General features: G+C 47.7%; 1 protein-coding gene across 4 annotated transcripts in view; it reads right to left on the bottom strand.

Annotated features, from left to right (window-relative positions):
- DNAH9 (dynein axonemal heavy chain 9) overlaps nt 1-18,367 on the bottom strand; it is a 155,803-nt gene that overhangs the window by 97,954 nt on the left and 39,482 nt on the right. For all 4 annotated transcript variants that reach the window (XM_015880078.3, XM_085522724.1, XM_085522725.1 and 1 more), the window contains 11 exons: nt 17,433-17,720; nt 15,765-15,975; nt 13,385-13,512; nt 12,778-12,886; nt 11,526-11,673; nt 9,448-9,622; nt 6,445-6,618; nt 5,579-5,786; nt 2,569-2,734; nt 1,880-1,982; nt 328-567 (listed from right to left, as the gene is read on the bottom strand). In XM_015880078.3, the coding sequence (XP_015735564.3) occupies nt 328-567; nt 1,880-1,982; nt 2,569-2,734; nt 5,579-5,786; nt 6,445-6,618; nt 9,448-9,622; nt 11,526-11,673; nt 12,778-12,886; nt 13,385-13,512; nt 15,765-15,975; nt 17,433-17,720 (1,950 nt within the window). The remainder of the gene's footprint in view (nt 1-327; nt 568-1,879; nt 1,983-2,568; nt 2,735-5,578; nt 5,787-6,444; nt 6,619-9,447; nt 9,623-11,525; nt 11,674-12,777; nt 12,887-13,384; nt 13,513-15,764; nt 15,976-17,432; nt 17,721-18,367) is intronic.

The following is an 18,367-nucleotide window of genomic DNA, read 5'->3' as shown; positions in this document are numbered from 1 at the left end:
TCACCAGCACAGCACCATTCCACCCACGGTCACTTCACTAAGTGCTGATGTCAGGAGACCAGCAGTCCCTTCAGCTGGCCTCTTCTACAGCCACACAGCCCAAATCTGCACCCCCTCCCACAGATAAGGCTGGAGAGTAAAACAAGCCTCAAACTGGTGTTCCTCACAGCCCTGGGTGATGGCCATGGAATGCATCTAAAACCAAACGTGGACTACAGGATGGACTGAGATTCTCCTCTTTGCTCTGCTGCTACATTGCAGGTGGGGGACACACATCTGCAGCCTCGAGCCAAGCTCCAAGTGCCGCAAAACGGCAGCTGCACTTACTTGGAAGATATTGGAGAAGTCTCTCAGGTTGAAGATGTAGTGGAACTTGATAGCTGTTGGCAGGAAAGCAGCAGCCACCCTCTGGTGCAGGCCCAGGGCCAGGGAGATCAGCTGCTGAGCTGACTTCTGCACAGCTCCTGAGAAATTCCTGTTTGCCAGGTGCTGCATTAGGATGGTGCTGTAGATCCTGGACAAGGCGTCCTGCCCAGGGCTGGACAGGGCAAAGACACAGAAGTGACGCTGGGGAAGAGAAAAGAAGAAGTGGAAAGGTCAGGGGGCTGTGCAACCACCCGTGTGGCACAAGGCCCTTGTGGGACTTGGTGTCCATGTAGAATAAGGACATCTTCTACTTTACAACTCCAATTCCCCAGCAGAGGAAAGTTGGCAAGTGACTTCTTTCAGCCTCTCCAAATGAGATTTTCAGCTGCATTTCACCATATATTAGAAGTTCAGCCTTTCTGATGATCTCACCAACTGACAGAGCATTGCCACTCCCCATGCACTGCGTTCAATGCTTCAGATTAAACAGTCAAGCTAAACCAGTGTTGCAGCCTTAAAAATCTAACAGTAAGAGTGGTTCTATTTGGCAGCCCAATTTATCTCACTCTCAGAACCTGCTTCCCAAGATCCTGACTTCTATGGCTTCATCTGCTCTTCCAGCAGCCCCTGGCCTCTTCCCAGCACTCACACTGCAATAACACTTGGCTCTCCCATCACACTGAACCTTCCCTCCCAGAACAGGATGGCTATACACATGCCATCTTTGGAAGGTGTCATTTCCCAGCAGACTGATGTGGGACCCATCCCTCAGAGGAGGTACTAATTTCCAGCCATGGAACACTTTGTTTTAACACAGAACAGCTAAAAGGAGCCATGGCTTTGGTCATGAGACCTCTCCAAGAAGCTGTGACGCATCTGGGAGGGGCAGAGCTGCTGACTGTTGGCCCAAGTCAAGCCTCCCAGCTCAAATAAAATCAAATCCTGAGGCTTAACAACTCCTCTAAAATCTATATTTTCAGTATGTAATAAGATGATCTGGCATGTGGCAACCAGCCCAGGGCAGGCGCTGGAACTGGGTGGGCTGTAAGGTCCCTTCCAACCCAAGCCATGTTGTGGTTCTATGATTCTATCACCAGCACTTGATAATGTCTTTTTTTCCTTTTTTTAATGAGACTATAGTGCCAGCTCCATCAGAGCATTTCAGAAACCAAAAGGCTTTAATAAGCTACGCTCCAGAGGTCACCGGCAGCTAAACAAGAGCAAAATCTGTTTGTCTGAATCCAAAGCTGTCCCAGAAGTAGGTATCAAGCTGGCTGGCAACTGGTGACTGTTCCCTTTGATGGAACAGAAAAATGCAAGGAAAAACAGACAAGGGAATATGGGAATGAGTCTGCAGTCTTACCACTATAAATTTTGGTCACCCAACTGATTAATGTCATCTCTACTGATAAAACAACAGCAGCATCACTGTCTGGTTTTGCTCTGCCCTCATGCTCCAACAACACCCTGTGAGATGAACTCAGCAGCAGACCTGTCCTGCTCCAGGCTCTACCTGCAGGCGTGGGTTGATGGTGAAGCTCCCCGCTGTTGGGTTCATGCACGACACATACTGCACGTTTGTGATTTCCTTCAGTGACAGCTTGGTCCTGTCGTACCTGCGGGCAGAACAGGCAGCAGGGTGAGCACGATGTCTGGGTTGGCCTCAGGGCTGCGCTGAAGGCCCATGCCCAATGTTCCCTATGCGCAGAGTTGAGAACATCCTTAGCCTTCACAGCACGGCTGGCTACAACATATAATTACACTGATCTCTTTCCCAAGCACTGTCACTGCTTTTTCTTCAAATTACCTCTGCCTAGAAAATGTTTGTTTTCTGCTGAGTGCAAACAACATCAGGTGCTTGCAGCGAGGGCTCAGCAGGGATGCTGCATCCCCACAGGGGCTGGATCCACCACTTTCCCCTTCTCTCAGCACTGCAGGGCATCAATGCTGAGCACTCTGACTCAAGACCACAGCAGCACACCACGGCAAGAGCAGAGCCAAGCACGTCTCAGCCAGGCTGGGAGCAAGCAAGCTGGTATGCTGGGGAAGGGCAAATCCCTGAGTGTGCCCTAAAGTACTCCAGCCCAGAAAGATGCACGGGCCCAGAAGGGAGAACTGCACTGCAGCATCCTCCAAAAAGCCATCCTGAAATCTGGGCCTGAACAAAAAGGTCTGAGCAGTGCAGCACAGGAAGCCTCCTACCAGTGTCCATAGTCCAAGTGCTGCCTGATGAGTGTATGGGGCTGCACTGTCCCATAGGCATCCACTGCCGGCATGTTCATGTCATCAATGAAGTAGATGAGCTTCTTGGTGCCCGGAGGGCCATAATTTCTGCCAGCCTTTTTCTCTAGAGGCTTCTCAAGCACACCTGTATGGAGAAAGAGAAGCAAATTTAAACTACCAGAGGCTGAAAAATAAAACAGGCTTCCTTCCCCCTCCCAGCTCCACATCACATGCAGCTGCACCAGCCCAAGGAGCTGGTTGATGCACAGGGCAGGCAGCCTTTACTTCTATTAACAGGAATCACACAGGTTCCCTGCTCCCCTCCCAGAATACCCAAACCTCCCCACAGTTTAACAACACTCATGTCCAATGTCAGATTAGCCCTCAGATTTCAGTAGGGTCACGCATGAGCCAAGGAAAGGACATAAAGGAGAGTTCCTTGTTTCAGAACTTTGGAAGATATTAGTTGGTTTTAGCAGAAGGCTGAGGTCACACATACATTGTAAAACACGGGGAATAATTACAACACCAGGCCAGTATTTAATAAAAACCATTTCACCTTTCTGAACATAACATCAACATAGCTATTGGTTCCTTCAATTCTGAGCTACCTTTACTGGCTCAGCAAGTGGAAAACCAAACAGAAGCAGTTGTCTTCTGCTGGGTGCGATGGATTCTCTCCTATAGACTGACTTGGAGCAAATTCCATTCTATAGGGGCTCACTGCCACCAGTCCCAAGAGCAGAATTAGTTCCATTTACAAAGCCTGGGTTGTCAGCACATCTATGGTTGCACAACAAGCAGCAGTTCTTAGTAATTAGGCAAGACCTACAAATGCAAACAGGACTGCAAACTTTAATAAAAGTCTCCTTGTTTAGAATGCACATTTAATCCAATCATCACCACGTGCAGAAGTTATTAAGGGAGATTTACGCTCTGTTTTTTTCAAGCTATGAATTATATATGCTTTAAAGCACCATTTGTTCTGTTTTTTTCTTGCACTGCTCCTGTGCATCTCAGAGAGCTTTTCTTTCCCACTCCTCAAAATTCAGCCCATTCCTGGTTACAGACAGTTGCTGCACAAAGGAATGAAGGGAGATGAGAAAAATAATGCATCTTGCCTCAGCAGAGCATCCCCCCTTGAATAAAACCATAAGATTTGAGATTTCTGGTAGCAAGTTAAATCAAGTGTTTCAAATAAGCATTTAATTTAAATGTAATTAGCCCTTAATGAACATATAAAATCAGCCCTTTTTGAGGTTACACAAGTATTCAGGAGATTCATCACACTGAATCACAATTACTGGGGATCAAGCAACACGTTTGTGAAAGATGCATTTTAATTTGAAGCCATTTCCCACAGTAACAATAAGGGTCCACACCTCAGCCTTGGTGCTGCTGCATGCTTGAGCTGGAACCTGAAAGAAACGATCCCTGCAAATGGGACTTTGCAAGCATCACTCCTCTCCACGCTGCCTGCTGGTGGGGGTGGGACAGGCACCTTGTCTAAGAAACTGCTGGCTTGAAGGTTTGGCTCCTTTCTTTTTCTTCTTGTTTTTAAAGAAGGTTTAAAAAAAGCCCACAACAAAACTGCTTTGTATCCATGTTTTACAAATTTAAGAGGTGCCTGCTAGGGAAAAAAGCAGCCAACTGACAAACTGTACCAAAAGGGACAAATTAACTCTAACAAATGAGCGGTGGGGAAGCCTGCCGAGCAGCATAAATCATGCAGAAGGCTTACAGCCACATCTTCATCCCCGAGCAAGATGACTTGTTCCCCACTGCAGAGGAGGAATGTCCCCATCTCAGACTACAGCTGATGGCTGCAGCAAATAGGGACACTGCCAGGGTGTACAAAAGGCAGCACTGCTCTCAGTAGCTCAGCCCATCCAATGGCTCCAGGGCATCCCAGGGAGAGCCCAAAAAGGAAAGATGGGACCAGGCAGAGGGAGAAGGAGCTCTCTGCCATCACCACGCTCCTAACAATGTCTCAGTGATGCTTCAGGGATGGTGCTCTCATACAGGGCCAGGGGAGCAAAAGGACTTCAGGCCACATGGGTCACAACAGCAGAAGGTTTAGAGGAGTGATATAAAGGAACTGCTTTGCTTCATGGTGACCCTCAAGCACTCTTCAGTCCAAAGCAAGCTGGGTTGTTCCATTCTGTGTTAATAAAAGCACACAAATATAACTTTTTCTGTCTTTTTGGCAACTCAAGGTAAAAAAAGCATTCCCAAAATGGTCCACTCTGCAAGAATCTCCACCTTTCTCTTTGTTTCTGAAGAAACCACACAGCAAACTGACCTTGCCTTGGACCTCAGGGCTCTGAGCCCCTGTGCAGGCTGGGGGCAGACCTGCTTCATGGGGACACATTGTGCTGCAATGGGATGCAGAGGACAACACCAGCAGCAGGCAGCCCTGGCTCCCAGCCTTGCCTATCTGCCTTCACACCATCCTCCCTGGTAACTGGGATGCAATTCCTGTCATTGTATCCCAAAGACAGTTTGGATCCTAACCAAGAATCCTATCTCACTCTGCATGGCTTAAATGCGAGCATCTTAAAGACAAACCTCAAGTCAAGAACGAGCTGCATTCTGTGCAAAATAGCAGTGGATTTCAGCACAGCCCTGAACTGGAATCATTGGTGTTCTGAATTTAGATTCTCACGTTGGAAAACATCATCTCCCATGAAACCAGGAGCTGAGGGCTGCATATTGTCAGCATAGAGCACATAAATCAAACTAAACCTGTAGGAAACGAGGCAGCTCACCTATAGTTTCCCATCCAAGGCACAGTGTGTGTCCCACTCTGAAGCCTATGAGATTCCTGGACATCAGGTACCATGCTAGAGAATCTCATAGAATCATAGAACCACAGCATAGTTGGCTTCAAAGGGACCTCACAGCTCCCCATACTCTGCCCACATAAAAAGCCATCTGCCCACTGCCACCCCTCTGTTGATGCAGTTCTGTGCCTTGGCTGCTGCCTCACCTTGCAGCATGGCAGAGGTGGTGTAGTAGTTGAACGGGACCTTCTTCACCACATATGCATCTGTGTCCAGCGAGGAGAGTTTGTCCCCCACCAGCACAGACTTCCCAGTGCCTGCACTGCCCACCAGCATCACCGGGCGCTGGCGCTCCAGGAGCCGATCCATGAAGTACCGCAGCCGGACAGTCTCAGTTGTAGGCACAAGACAAGCCTGAGGGCAGGGGGAAATGAGAAGGTGAGCAGTTCTCACCACTGCCACAACCCCACAGCCACGCACCGGGGAGCAGAAAAACTGGGAGAGGTGGGAATGGATGAGGAGACTCCAGTTTGTAGACCACACCTGGAAGGGGAATGACACAGCTGCCAGCCATTAAAATTAAACTGTCTGTGCAGATGAAATCCTGACAGCTGGATGCTGGCAGCAGCATCTGGATCTCCCCACAAACACACATTGTGCTAAAATGGTTATGACTTTTTCAAGTCATCTGCTCACAGCAGCACTTCCAAAAGGAGAGGAAAGCATAGCTGGCAAATGCAGCTCTATCTGCAGACATGTTTTGCCTCATAAAAACATCTGTTTTGAGACAGGTGCAGAACAACAGCGTGGGGTCTCGGGGGTTTTGTCCCAACGTCACTCTGCTACCAGTGAGCTGCCACCAAACCCACCTCTCTGTACACAGGTTGTATGTGAAAGGCCAATGGAAGGTGATCTGCACAGTCCAAGCACCATAATGAAAACCAGATGATTCAGTTGTACCCCACGCAGAAAGGCATTCTTACTGAGAACTGCTTGATGTTTAATTACGCATCATCCCAATGCCTGCTTACAGTCACCAAATGCACGACCGACCTACAGAAGGCTCACAAACCTGTAATGGCACTTCTGGATCAAATTCAAACTGGGGGATCAGTTTAGACCAAGGCTCAAACTTCTTTGTTTCTGGATCGATGTAAAAGTCAAAGACAGTTCCCTGAGAGGGAAACTTAATAGTCTTGAATTCTGCCACCCACCACTTGCTGAACTCCACTCTGTAGTCCACAAGCTGTGAGACAAAAAGGGGAGAAATATGTTAATCTGGAGGAACTCACCAGTGCTGGAGAATGTTATCAGCCCCGGTCCCCCAAAGTGGGATTGGTGCTTCAAACATGTTCTACTGTATAATGGTCTTATTCTTTTTCCTATTATTAAGCTTAATTTTTCATTTCTTTCATTTCTTCTCATCTCTCCTATTTACTCACCTAAATAATTCATCCTCTGTGTTGATCACTCTCACAGCAGATAGATGGATCAATCTGAGAAAGAGCAATACGTGCCTGTGACTAAACAGACCGCTTGATTGATTTGCGGTGCCTGCTCCTTCCAACAGACAAGGACACAACATCTGTCTACACTGGTGGCCATGGTTAGTCAAAGCATGCATACTAAAGCTCCTCCTCATAAATCACAGCACTATTAATATCAGTTGCTGTCTTCTGGCTTCTTTTAAACCACGGTATTTTGGAGCAACAGGACTGTGCCAACACACCAAGGCAGCAGAAGGGACCGTGTGTCCTCGGTTCTGCTTCCTTCTTGTTCCTCGTTATGTCCTTGACTTTTACAAGAGCTTACTTCAGTGCTGGTTCAGGACTTGCAAAATGTGCTTATCTTCCTCCTCTGACACAGATCTCCTGTATGATGGCAGGCAAGTCTGCGTGCAGATCGGGGCTATTTCAGCCTTCTGCCTCAGGGAGGAGAGGCAGGGGAGAGGGGAAAGATGCTGTTATAAAAAGATGTCTGTGAAACACTGGATGCGAAATTTATCCAGTTTTAACATTACAGAGTCTTCCTGAGGCATCCGTGGCACTTTCCCCATTGCTATGCCACGTGTTTCCCAGGCCAGAAGCTGGGACTGCGAGAACATTGCCTCCGTGCTGATAGACCTCCATTAGGAAACAAGGGCTTGAATTACCACCAAACATCCTCTGTGAAGCTCCCTGAGCCATCACTCATCAAAAAGCCCAGAGGATCCTAAAACCAGCTTATTCCTATTCCTGATTTTGCATTCTCACACTATTCAGAGAAGGGGAATAACTGTAATTCTCCATTCTCCCATTGTCACAACCACTCAGTGCCAGCAGCAGAGCAGCCTTCAAGAGGAGGGACATAAAGCAGTGCTGGAAGCCTTCTCACAGTGCTGCCCTCACTCCTAAAGCCCAAGGTGCCTGCAGCTGCATGGGTTCCAGCCCCAGCCTCACTGCCAGGTCACCCTCCAGCTCAAACAGCTTCCTTAGTCACAACCCTGTACAGATTGCCACTGATCTCAGAGCCTTGAACAGGCAAATTCATCATCTGGTTTTGTACAGGGGCCCCACTGCCCACCACCACAAGCAGAGCGGTGAGAAGCCTTCCCAACTCTTTTCTCCTGACATTTCAGCAGCAAAAGGTCAACACGAAGGGCACCTTCAATGGAAAGCAATAAACAGATTTTATATTGGATCATTTTTCATCAGGCTTCCCCACGCTCGCATCACTGTATCCTTGCTCTCAGCTCTGACATTTACAGAGCATCAGAAGCAGCTCCACGCCAGGCATTGTCCCACAGGGACACTGTGTGCATCCTCCTGCAGCCCTCAAGAGGCTCTGGGAGCCCACCAGGCTCTGTTAGTGCAAAAATGGCTGCAACAGTGCCAGGGGTGCAGGAGCTGTGGGGTGGGGGATGTGGCACCCACTGGCCACACAGCTGTGCTCCAGTCTGCACTGCTGGAGCAAACACAGTATTTCCCTGTCTTTATTTTCTTTTTATTCCCCCCGCACTAAGGACTATTATTTCCCAACTATATTGAGGAAACTGAGGGGTGAAGGCTTCCACAAGGATCACAAAAAGCCATTCTTATCCAGCTCACACAGCACCAGGAGGCATGAGGGCTCTTGTAAGCACCAAGTCTGTCTTCAGTTGCTCATCACTTCCCAAAGCTCCTTGCCATGAAGCAAATGTGAGTAGTCCAGCAGGTGTTTCTGGCCTGTGGTAAGGCACACTGTTCCAAGCTGAGCCATGCAGCTGGGAAATGGGGAAGAACAAGGGGCCAGGGGGGAGAAAAAAGGCCCATTTATCATCTGCTTCCCTAGGGCAACTCTAGAAGAGATCCCTGCAAGTACCATGGTGTTCCCACACCAAAGCTCCCACCAAAGCCACTGTGTTCCAGCTCTACTTTGAGTACCAGGGTCTGAACAGAGAGTTTAAGTTGTGCGCTATCAGATGATGACCTTGAGAAAACTCAGTCTTACAATAGTACCACCACATGAGGGATCACACCCACCTCACCTAATGCAAACTGATGGATACAGAGGCTGACAGCTGCAATTAATCTATAGGATAGATGTACTGCGAAAAGCAGCATAGGGAGAAGTGCCCTGCCTTCCTCTGCCTCTCAGACAGGAGCGTACTTTGACTGTCAGAGACTGGTGATACGTGGCCTAATCAGCCCTCCTACCCCAAAATCTAACCCTGATCTCTAGGTCTACATGTGCAATCTGACTGCTGAAGGGCTGCTCAGCTGATACAACACCTGATAAACCACCCATAACCTTATCACATTAAATCTATCCACACATCTCCATAAATTAACTTTGTGTTTCTCCCCACTGAAACACGTCTGCATGAACAAACATCCCGTCATTGCTAAAACCCTCCACCCTCCCTCTCTGGTGCTATGAGATCTTTTACAAACTGAATATTCACATTTCAAGTTCATTACCATCTACGTGCAAGGTCCAGGAAACCAGCATTACTGATAGAGCACTACATTTTGGAAAGTGTTAAGGAAATGGAAAAAAAGGTAGGAAAAAAAAGAAACTTGCATAGAAGATTGATGAAGCAGCAGCTTCTCACTACCTGGTCTTGAAACATTGATCCACCAAAGGCCCAGACAGCAGCAAAGACAAAGTAAAGTTCATACAGCTCCTTGGGGCAGTCGGGAGGTGTGTTCTCCTCTGTCAGGAGGCACTCAAGGAGGTAACACAACATCTGAACCATGCTCTGCTCAGGAATGGGAATAATCTTCTTAAACCTAAGGGATGGAAATTGAAAGCACGGGAAATGTAATCAGGTCCAGCACTACAGCTGCTTGCAACACAGGAAGGCAAGCCTAGAAAGCCTCTTCTCAGCATAACAGCATTTTACTTCAGTGCATGTCGTATTCACGAGCACAGCAATAAAAGAGAACCCCCATTCTCCTCCCTGGACCTGCTGGCACCAGCACATACACAACTAATAACAGTAATCGGAAGTTTCAAGCATTTTAAAACTTTGATCCTCTTGAAAGAAGTAAAATGGAAGTCTTGCTAAAGGCAATGATTTCCTGCGAACACGGGGAGTTCAAAAGCGGTCAAATAGAGGAGTAATAAAATAAACCCTTTCATCTTGCCATTTTACATTCATTTAAGCTACACTTACAGAATTCCAAACTAATATTGTAGCAGAACCCAAGTCCTCCATAAGGTAATTATAGCTATTTGAAAGGTTGGTGCTACAATTTCTGAATTAAGCAAGCTACCAAAATACTCAGCTCAGGGCTGTCTGCAGCTGATCCTATGGATTTCACACTCTGACACAACAACGTTCAGCTGAATGGGAAGTGTCCACTGGATGTTGGATGTCCTCAGTCAGCTTCATCTCACAGGGAGCAGCTCCCTGCTGCTCCTACCCAACTCTAATTTCCAAAGGCAACTCTCTTCACTAATTCAGAACCTTCTGACATGTTCTCATTCTGAACAATAACACCAATGCTCAACCGTATCCTGCTATTTTTTGGTGGTGATGGTGGAGGCTTCTGTGTGCTTTTTTGTTCATTGGTTGGTTTCTAAAGGAAGGTGGAAGCAAGCAGAGGATGTGGGAAGCTTCCTTGTGGCCTTCCAATATTTGAAGGAAGCATATAAACAGGAGAAGAAATGACTGATCACAAGGGATAGTGATAGAACAAGGGGGAATGGTCTCAGAATGAGATAGGGCAGGTTTAGGTTGGATATCAGGAGGATGTTTTTCACTCAGAGGGTGGTGACGTACTGGAACAGGTTGCCCAAGGAGGCTGTGGATGCCCCATCCCTGCAGGCATTCAAGGCCAGGCTGGATGTGGCTCTGGGCAGCCTGGGCTGGTGGTTGGCGACCCTGCACATAGCAGGGGATTGGAGCTGGATGAGCACTGTGGGCCTTCACAACCCAGGTCATTCAGTGATTCTATGATTTGCTGGCACTCTGCCGACTCTCATCACATGAGGATTAAGAGAGCTCTCTCCATTGATCACTGAGCAACAACCACAGAACTTCTCTGTGTGCCCCACCTGGGAACTAACTCAGCCCAGGAAAGATCAGGGCCCTTCCAGAACTGCAAGTTCATATGCATTGGACAGCTGTCCAACTGAGAAATACATCCAGGTTGGATGTCTGTACAGACTGATTCCATTTAATTCAAATGCATTGGAAAAAGAAATTGAAGAGAAAACTGCCTCAAGAGCAATCCTACCCTCTCTCACAAACATGGGAAAAAAAGAAGGAAGAAGGAAAAAGGAGATCTGATGTCTCAACCACCAACACTGCAGACTGAAAACTATTCTTTAGCAGTAGTCTAAAATCTACTCTACTGAAAAACAACTTATGGGGTGGGCCCAGGTTCAACCTGACACTTCAAGAGACTGAGAAGGTTTTGTCTTTAGGACCTCCTGGATTTACTTTCCAAGAGATGCACAAGAAGTACAGGCGCAATCAGATGAAAACCAGATCTATCAACAAAGGAAGGCAGGAGTGTTGCCTTGCTTCACTGTTTCTTTGTGGTTAAGCCAGTGGTGCTCAAAGCTCTTAAGGGGAAGGAGGAAATTTCTCCCCTCTACTGCTACATCTTCCCAGCCCCAGCACAGCCAGTGTGGGGGCTGAGCATGTCCTCCTGCCCTTGGGGAAACAGTCACTGCAGATGGTACCTTGTCCTCAGGGTGTCCAGGCAAGGTGGCAGGTACTTATCAAACAGAATGGTCAAGTTGGCTCTTTCTGACTGGATTTCTCTCTTGTCAATCCAGCTGCTCACTGGAGGATTCCAGCCCAAATCTGCTGAGTTGATGTACAGGATCCCTTTAGGGTGAGAAGAAAGATACTGAGGACACAGCAGAGACCACTCTTGGCCATTTGCAGAATTGCTCAGCAACTTTCACACAACCAGCAACACCTGGATGTCCCATTACACACCCCATCATAGAGGGTATCCACAGCTCAGGCACTGCTCTGCCTTCCATCCCCATCACTGTAACACCAATAGGCAGAAGCTGGCAGAAAGGGCTGAGGAGCTGTGCAGCTCTGGGCAGGGTGTGCCATGTAGGCTCCTCAACACCAACACAGTCCAGCATGGAGCCTTGTGGGAGAGCCATCAACAGGAAGGGTTAACAGAAGCTTGATATCTGGTAGACAAAAATCTTAACTGCACCAGCAGCGAGCACTTGCAGCCCAGAACGCCAAGAATACCCTGGGCTGCATCAACAGAGAGCTGCCAGTGGGCAGAGATGGGATTGCCTCCCTCTGCTCTGCCCTCATGAGGCTCCATCTGGTGCACTGTGTCCAGGTCTGGGACCCCCAACACACAAAAGACAAGGAGCTGTTGGAGTGGGTCCAAAGAAGGGGCAAGATGATGCTCTGAGGGCTGGAGCACCTCTGTTATGAAGAAAGGCTGAGGGAGCTGGGGTTACTCATCCTGGAGAAGAGAAGGCTCCGGGGAATCCCCACTGCAGCCTTCCAGTACCTAAAAGGGCCTACAGGAAAGCTGGAGACAGACTCTGTGCCAGGAAACATGGTTATGTGGTAAGAGGGAATTATGTAGATCTAAAGAGGGGAGATTCAGGTCAGATGTGAGGAGGAAGTTCTCTACCCCAAGGGTGGTGAGGCCCTGGCACTGCTGCCAAGAGAAGTGTGGGTACCCCATCCCTGGAGGTGCCCAAGGCCATGGATGGGCCCTGGGCCGCCTGAGCTTGGGGGGAGGGTGGGCAGCCAGCCCACAATACAGGGTGGGACTGGATGGGCTTTAAGGTCCCTTTCAACGTAAACCATTCCATATACTCTGCCCATCAAAGCAAACGTGATCCCAAGTTAGGAACTTCCACCAAGGTCCAACAAAAGTCTGGTGGATGGCACTGGATCCCCATTTGCCCCTTCAACACCCTGGGGTGAGGTCAGACCAAGACTCACCCGCTCTGGACACAGTCGCTGGGGTGGCTGTGCGCAAGTGGCTGATCTCAAAGACCAATCGCATCGTTGGGTTCAGGGGGATTCTCTCATTGCTTGCCAGGGTCAGCACCTGCATACGGCACACAGAGCAGCAGCACAATTCTGGGGTTAGCGCATCCCCAGGAACAGGACTGACACGCGCTCAGTACATTGCACTCAAAAGCTTGGCTGCTGTCAGATGGGTTCCTCCAAGCACAGCAACTGATTTCTACCAGGTAGTGGAATGATCCCTCTCTTCCACGACCCAGAATGAACAGCACACCCTCAGGGTGAGAGAAAAGGTGCATAGTTATGCCCTATTCTGTTTTTAAAGGGTCTGCATTTATTGTAAGGACATCTGTGGTTACCCATGATTCCAGATTCCCAAGAAAGGGAAATTCCCATCAAAGCATGTTATTTTCCTCACACATCATTTTCTTCATGTAACATTGTTTGGCAGAGCTGAAAAAAAATACTGTCACAACTGTATTACTCAAGGAGGCATTACTTTCATGTATGCATTTTCTCCCACATTGAACCACACCGTGCAGTTCAAGGAATGACTTCTTCTTTAATTTATATTAATTACCTTATTATCATCCATCACTGTATTAAGAGACTCAATCCACATCGGATCAATATCTCCATCTAGTACCATCCACTTGGGGCCGTCATGTGTGATGTTGGCCAGCTCTCGCATGATTGATGAAAACAGCCCTGGGAAGATGACATGAATATCCTGATGAACAAATCCGCCACCTGCTCTATTTTCTGTAGCATCTTGCTAAAAATTATCATAATTAATGCTTTCATCTTAAGCATTCAGAACACTGCACACCTGTACATGTTTTAAGTCATAAATACTTCCGTATCATGATATGGGTCTAGTCTGCTTTGAAGGAATCATTATGTTATCAGTCAGCATCACTTGAAAATGACTGCAGACCTACACACAAGCTTCATTCCCACTGAGAATATGAGGTATGAGAAGTGAAGAAGAGATGTTGAGAGGCAAAAGAAAGCATGAATTACACAATGAAGGGAAAATCAGTCAAATCTGCCTTGGAATTTCTTATAAGTGTTGGGTTTTTGGGGGTTGTTTTTTTTTTGGCTCAAAGTATTTCAGGGAAATCAAGACGCATTAAACACTGGGTCATGGCTTTAGTGAGATTGAGGGGAGAACAAGCACAGGATGGCATTGAATGACAGAACAAAATGTCAGTAAAATCAAGGAGACGGAGAGGATGCAGTGTCTCAAGGGGAGTAAATAATGAATGTTAAGAAGAGCAAGGAGGCTGGGAACAGAGCAGCAGTACTGCAGAGCAAATGGAAACTCCGCGAAACCACAGCTCTGTTCTACTCATGGAAACACCAAGGGAGGTGCTGGTCTCCATGAAAAAACAGCAGGCAAACATGAAAGGAAAACAAAGCATCTCTCCTGATGAATTGTTAACAAATTCTTTTCTCCAGGACAAGTTATTTCTTTGTGACCCACACCAGAAATGGATGGTGACATTACATGACTGAAAGCAAAGCTTGCACGCAGCAAATGCAGAAGAGTTCACCTGATGTGGGTATCTCATTCTGAGATTAAGTCACAAAAGGGCACTCTGCCGGCTTTGCCTCTGTGCAGCCCCTCACATGTTGAACACGTGCCATTCAAACTGCCTCTGAATCCGCTCCAAGATCATTAGTATCTAAAATATCGACTGTCTCAGAGCATCAATGCTTTCCTCTTATGTTCTGTGACAGCAGCATGGAGAAAAGTGCCTCTCTCCTAACCTTGTGCATCCACACCACAGAGCTGTCGTGAGGCTTAAAAAAGGAGCTTGATTTTCTAAAGCACCCTTTTAGAACTCCCTCATGGGACCTTCTACCATCCAACACATACAGCCTTTTCAGCTCTTGGTAATGAACAGTGATGGGACGACAGCATCACCTCTTGTTGGACTGTGGGAAAAATCTCCTTGCTGATATTTAGCCAAAAGAAACAAATTATTTAAGGAATGGCCAACATAAAAAATGTTTGCCTTTAAATCTCAGGACAGAATCACCTATGCTCCCTTGAAACATTGCAGGCCAGGCAAGACAGAGTGCATGCCTTTACCACATCCCCTCTGCTGCTGCTCTGTGCCACCTGCAGCCCTTCATCTGCTGCTGCAGCCTCCTGCACAGCTCTGCCTGTGTCCCACGCTGCCCTGCCTCACTTTTCATTTAGGGTCTTTAATTACAATTAAATGAAATGAACCCTGACATCAGAGCAAAGCAGGGGATCGAGAGGGGTCTGTGGCAGGTGACAGTTTGTCTCTTTATCTTTGATGAGATTCTGGCCAGGAATGACTCATGGCAATGCCTTTCTCCCAAACCAGCTTGCAAACATAAATCAAAACTGCATTTCTGCATTAAACACAAGCAAGGAGTTGACTGTGACCTTTCAGCTAGTTTTCAACACATGGCTTACTTTCCTCGGGAGTGATGAGGACTGACAGACTGGCAAGTGCTGGTGTACTGCAGAGATCAGGCAGTGACTCAGTGGAAAAGGCTGTGGTGGAAAAGCATCACTTTCAGGGCTGATGTGTGTGTTCTACCAGCAGTGGAAACCCATGGCTGGCAGATGCTGAGGGGCCTCAGCACACATCTCTTTTGTCACTGGTCCAGCCCACTCCAGCTCATCTGTCCCATTTAGCATCTGGTAATTGCTGGTCTTAAGGGATGTGACACTTATTCTCAAGGTATTAGCATAAAGCAGGCTTATGTTACATTTTCCATCTGAAAATCAAATAGCTAACACATCCTATAAATCCTGTTGACCACATGCTCTCATGTGGGTGTGAGCAGCAGACAAGCACCAGGCTTTGCAACCTGCACACAAAGTGTCCTCCTGGGTTGATCAAGAAGTTCATAAAAAAATAACCCTTCTTTATCAGGAGAAAATCAGGCCTTCTTTTTCAGGGAGAAAATACACTTACCGTCCTTCCATTCTCTCGTTGCTGGGTTTATGATGCCAAAAAGCTCATCGTTGGTGACTGCCTTGGGGTTGAGGTCTGTCCAGACAGGCCGTCGTTTCATTATCTGGTAAGTCCTATTCAGAGACCTCATCACCTGCGACTTGCCCGTGCCGGCATTTCCCACCACAAAGACAGAGTGCCGTACTGTCAGCAGCTCCTCCAGCTGCACCACCTGAAAAAAGCATGCCCAAATTTCAGACAGCGATGACATATTGAAGTTCAGATCTACACAGCAGCTTCTGCTCAGCCTTTTCTTTAGAAAGATGTGACCAAGATATGCAAATGGATTTGGCTCAAGTCTGATCCAGCCACTCTGATCATGATGGCTGAGAACCTCAGACTGTACATAAACCCCCAGCACTATTTCACCTGACCAATCTGGTGGCCTCCTATGATGAAATGACAGAATCAGTAGACAAAGGAAGAGCAACTGATGTCATCTACCCGGATTTCTGTAGGGCCTTATCTATGATGCCACACCACATTCTTATTAGTAAATCGGAGAAGATTTGAACTTCTTGGACTACTCAGTGGATAAGGAATTGGTTGGATGGTCACAGCCAGAGGGTTGTGGTCAGCAGGTCGGTCTAGGCGCAGGTCAGTGATGAGTAGTGTCTCTCGGGGGCCAGTCTTGGGACTAGTGCTCTTCAGCATCTTTATCAAAGACACACACAATAGGACTGAGTGCAACCTCAGCAGTTTGCTGATGACACCAAGCTGAGTGGTGCAGTTGATACCATAGAAGGAAGGGATGCCATCCAGAGGGACCTGGCTTGAGAACTGGGCCAACTGTACCCTGGGCTGCATCAACAGGGAGGTGCCAGTGGGCAGGGAGAGGACTGTTCCCCCTGCTCTGCCCTCATGAGGCTCCATTTGGAGCACTGTGTCCAACCCTGGGGCCATCAGGAAAAGAAAGATGAGGAGCTGTTGGAGTGGATCCAGAGGAGGCACACAAAGATCACCAGAGGGCTCCAATAATCTCCTACAAAGAAAGGCTGAGGAGCTGGGCTTGTTCAGCCTGGGGAACAGAAGACACTAGGGGCAGATCCTCCAATACTTGTAAAAAGGGCAGAGAATGACTTTTTACAGTCAGATAGTGATAGGACAAGGAGGAATGGCTTTGAATAAGAGAGGGGAGATTTTAAGTTAGTCATCAGGAAGAAATTGCTTACTAAGAGGATGGTGAGGCCCTGGCAGTGCTGCTCAGAGAGCTGTGGGTGCCCCATCCCTGGAGGTGCCCAAGACCAAAGATGGGCCCTGGGCAGCCTGAGCTGGTGAGGGGCAGCCAGCAAGGGCATGGAGATGGGACTACAAGATCTTCAAGGTTCCTTACAGCCCAAGCCCTTCTATGATTTTGTGATTTATACCTTATAGCTGTTGGCTGGCAAAGCTCAGCTCTTCAGGGGCCTTGCTTTCATCAAGCAACAACGGTTGGCCCCTTGTAAACTCAGGGATTGAGTCAGTGCTGTTCTGCACAACTGCGTCAGAACTAGCACAACAAACTGTCTCCTCCACCAAGGTCAGACTGAAAGGGGAATATTGCACAGAGCTGCCTCTGTGAAAGCAAAAATGGTTGAGGAAAACCATAATTTGATGGCTATGTAGGCACAACAGATGATTTGGTCTTACTTTGAGCACAAAGTTGTCCTCAGCCTGCAGCCGGAGGTCCAACACAGCCTGCCTCACAAATGACTCAAAGTTCAAGTCACGCTTCCGAGGCACATCCAACGCAGGGAAGAGGTCCCCAATCAGCCCCATGAACACCGGTACATCATCAGTCACTATCTTGGGGATGTTGAAGTCACGAAGAGAACGCATCAGAACCTGGTCTTCAGGTCGCCCTGGGTCATCTCTCTTGAGGGAACCAGCAACAACCAGTACTGACTTGATAGCACGCAAGCCCCAGTCATAGTGATCCTATGCAGGAGAAAAAGGAGGAATGAATTTATGTTTAGACACCCTACTGCCACGTAGGGGGAAGAACTAGCAGCTCTGAACAGCCAGACAAGCCAGCAACAGAAATATGTCCAATTATGATATTTGCATTGTGACCAGAGGCCTCATCCAGACTGAGCTACCTGGTTTCTTTTTCAGCAGATATGATTATTTTGAAGGACAGTAATAAAGACTCAGACAATTCAGCTGTGTCTACTACCATGTGGACTCAAAGCGGGAAGTACAACAGCAACAGGACTTGCACTAAACAAGACCTAAGCAATTTGTTTCACCTAAATAATAATGCAGCTAAAGCAAGGCCAGCCCAGCCCAGACCTGCACAAGTTATCAAAGTGAAAGTTAGTGCATTATGAGGTTCCAAACACCCAGGTTTCTCCACTACAGGGTTACCATATGTAGCATTTTGACATGTTACAGCTCAGAAGCAGCACTGAGCTATAAGGGCATTGCTGGAAAAGGATCACAAAGACGTATGAGAGGAGCTCTCAAGCCAAGAAGTAACTTCTTATGCTCCTACTTTATTCACACCCTTTAGACAGTCCAAGACCCCACTCAACCTCCAGCACAATTGCAGCCGCTAAAGAAAAGCTGGGAAGCTTCAGTCATGG

Source organism: Coturnix japonica, chromosome 23, assembly GCF_054131305.1.
Source record: "Coturnix japonica strain WE chromosome 23, WE-NBRP24, whole genome shotgun sequence".
Taxonomy (NCBI): Eukaryota; Metazoa; Chordata; class Aves; order Galliformes; family Phasianidae; genus Coturnix; species Coturnix japonica.
Note: the sequence above shows the minus strand (reverse complement) of the source record. Positions and strands in the feature narration are given on the sequence as shown.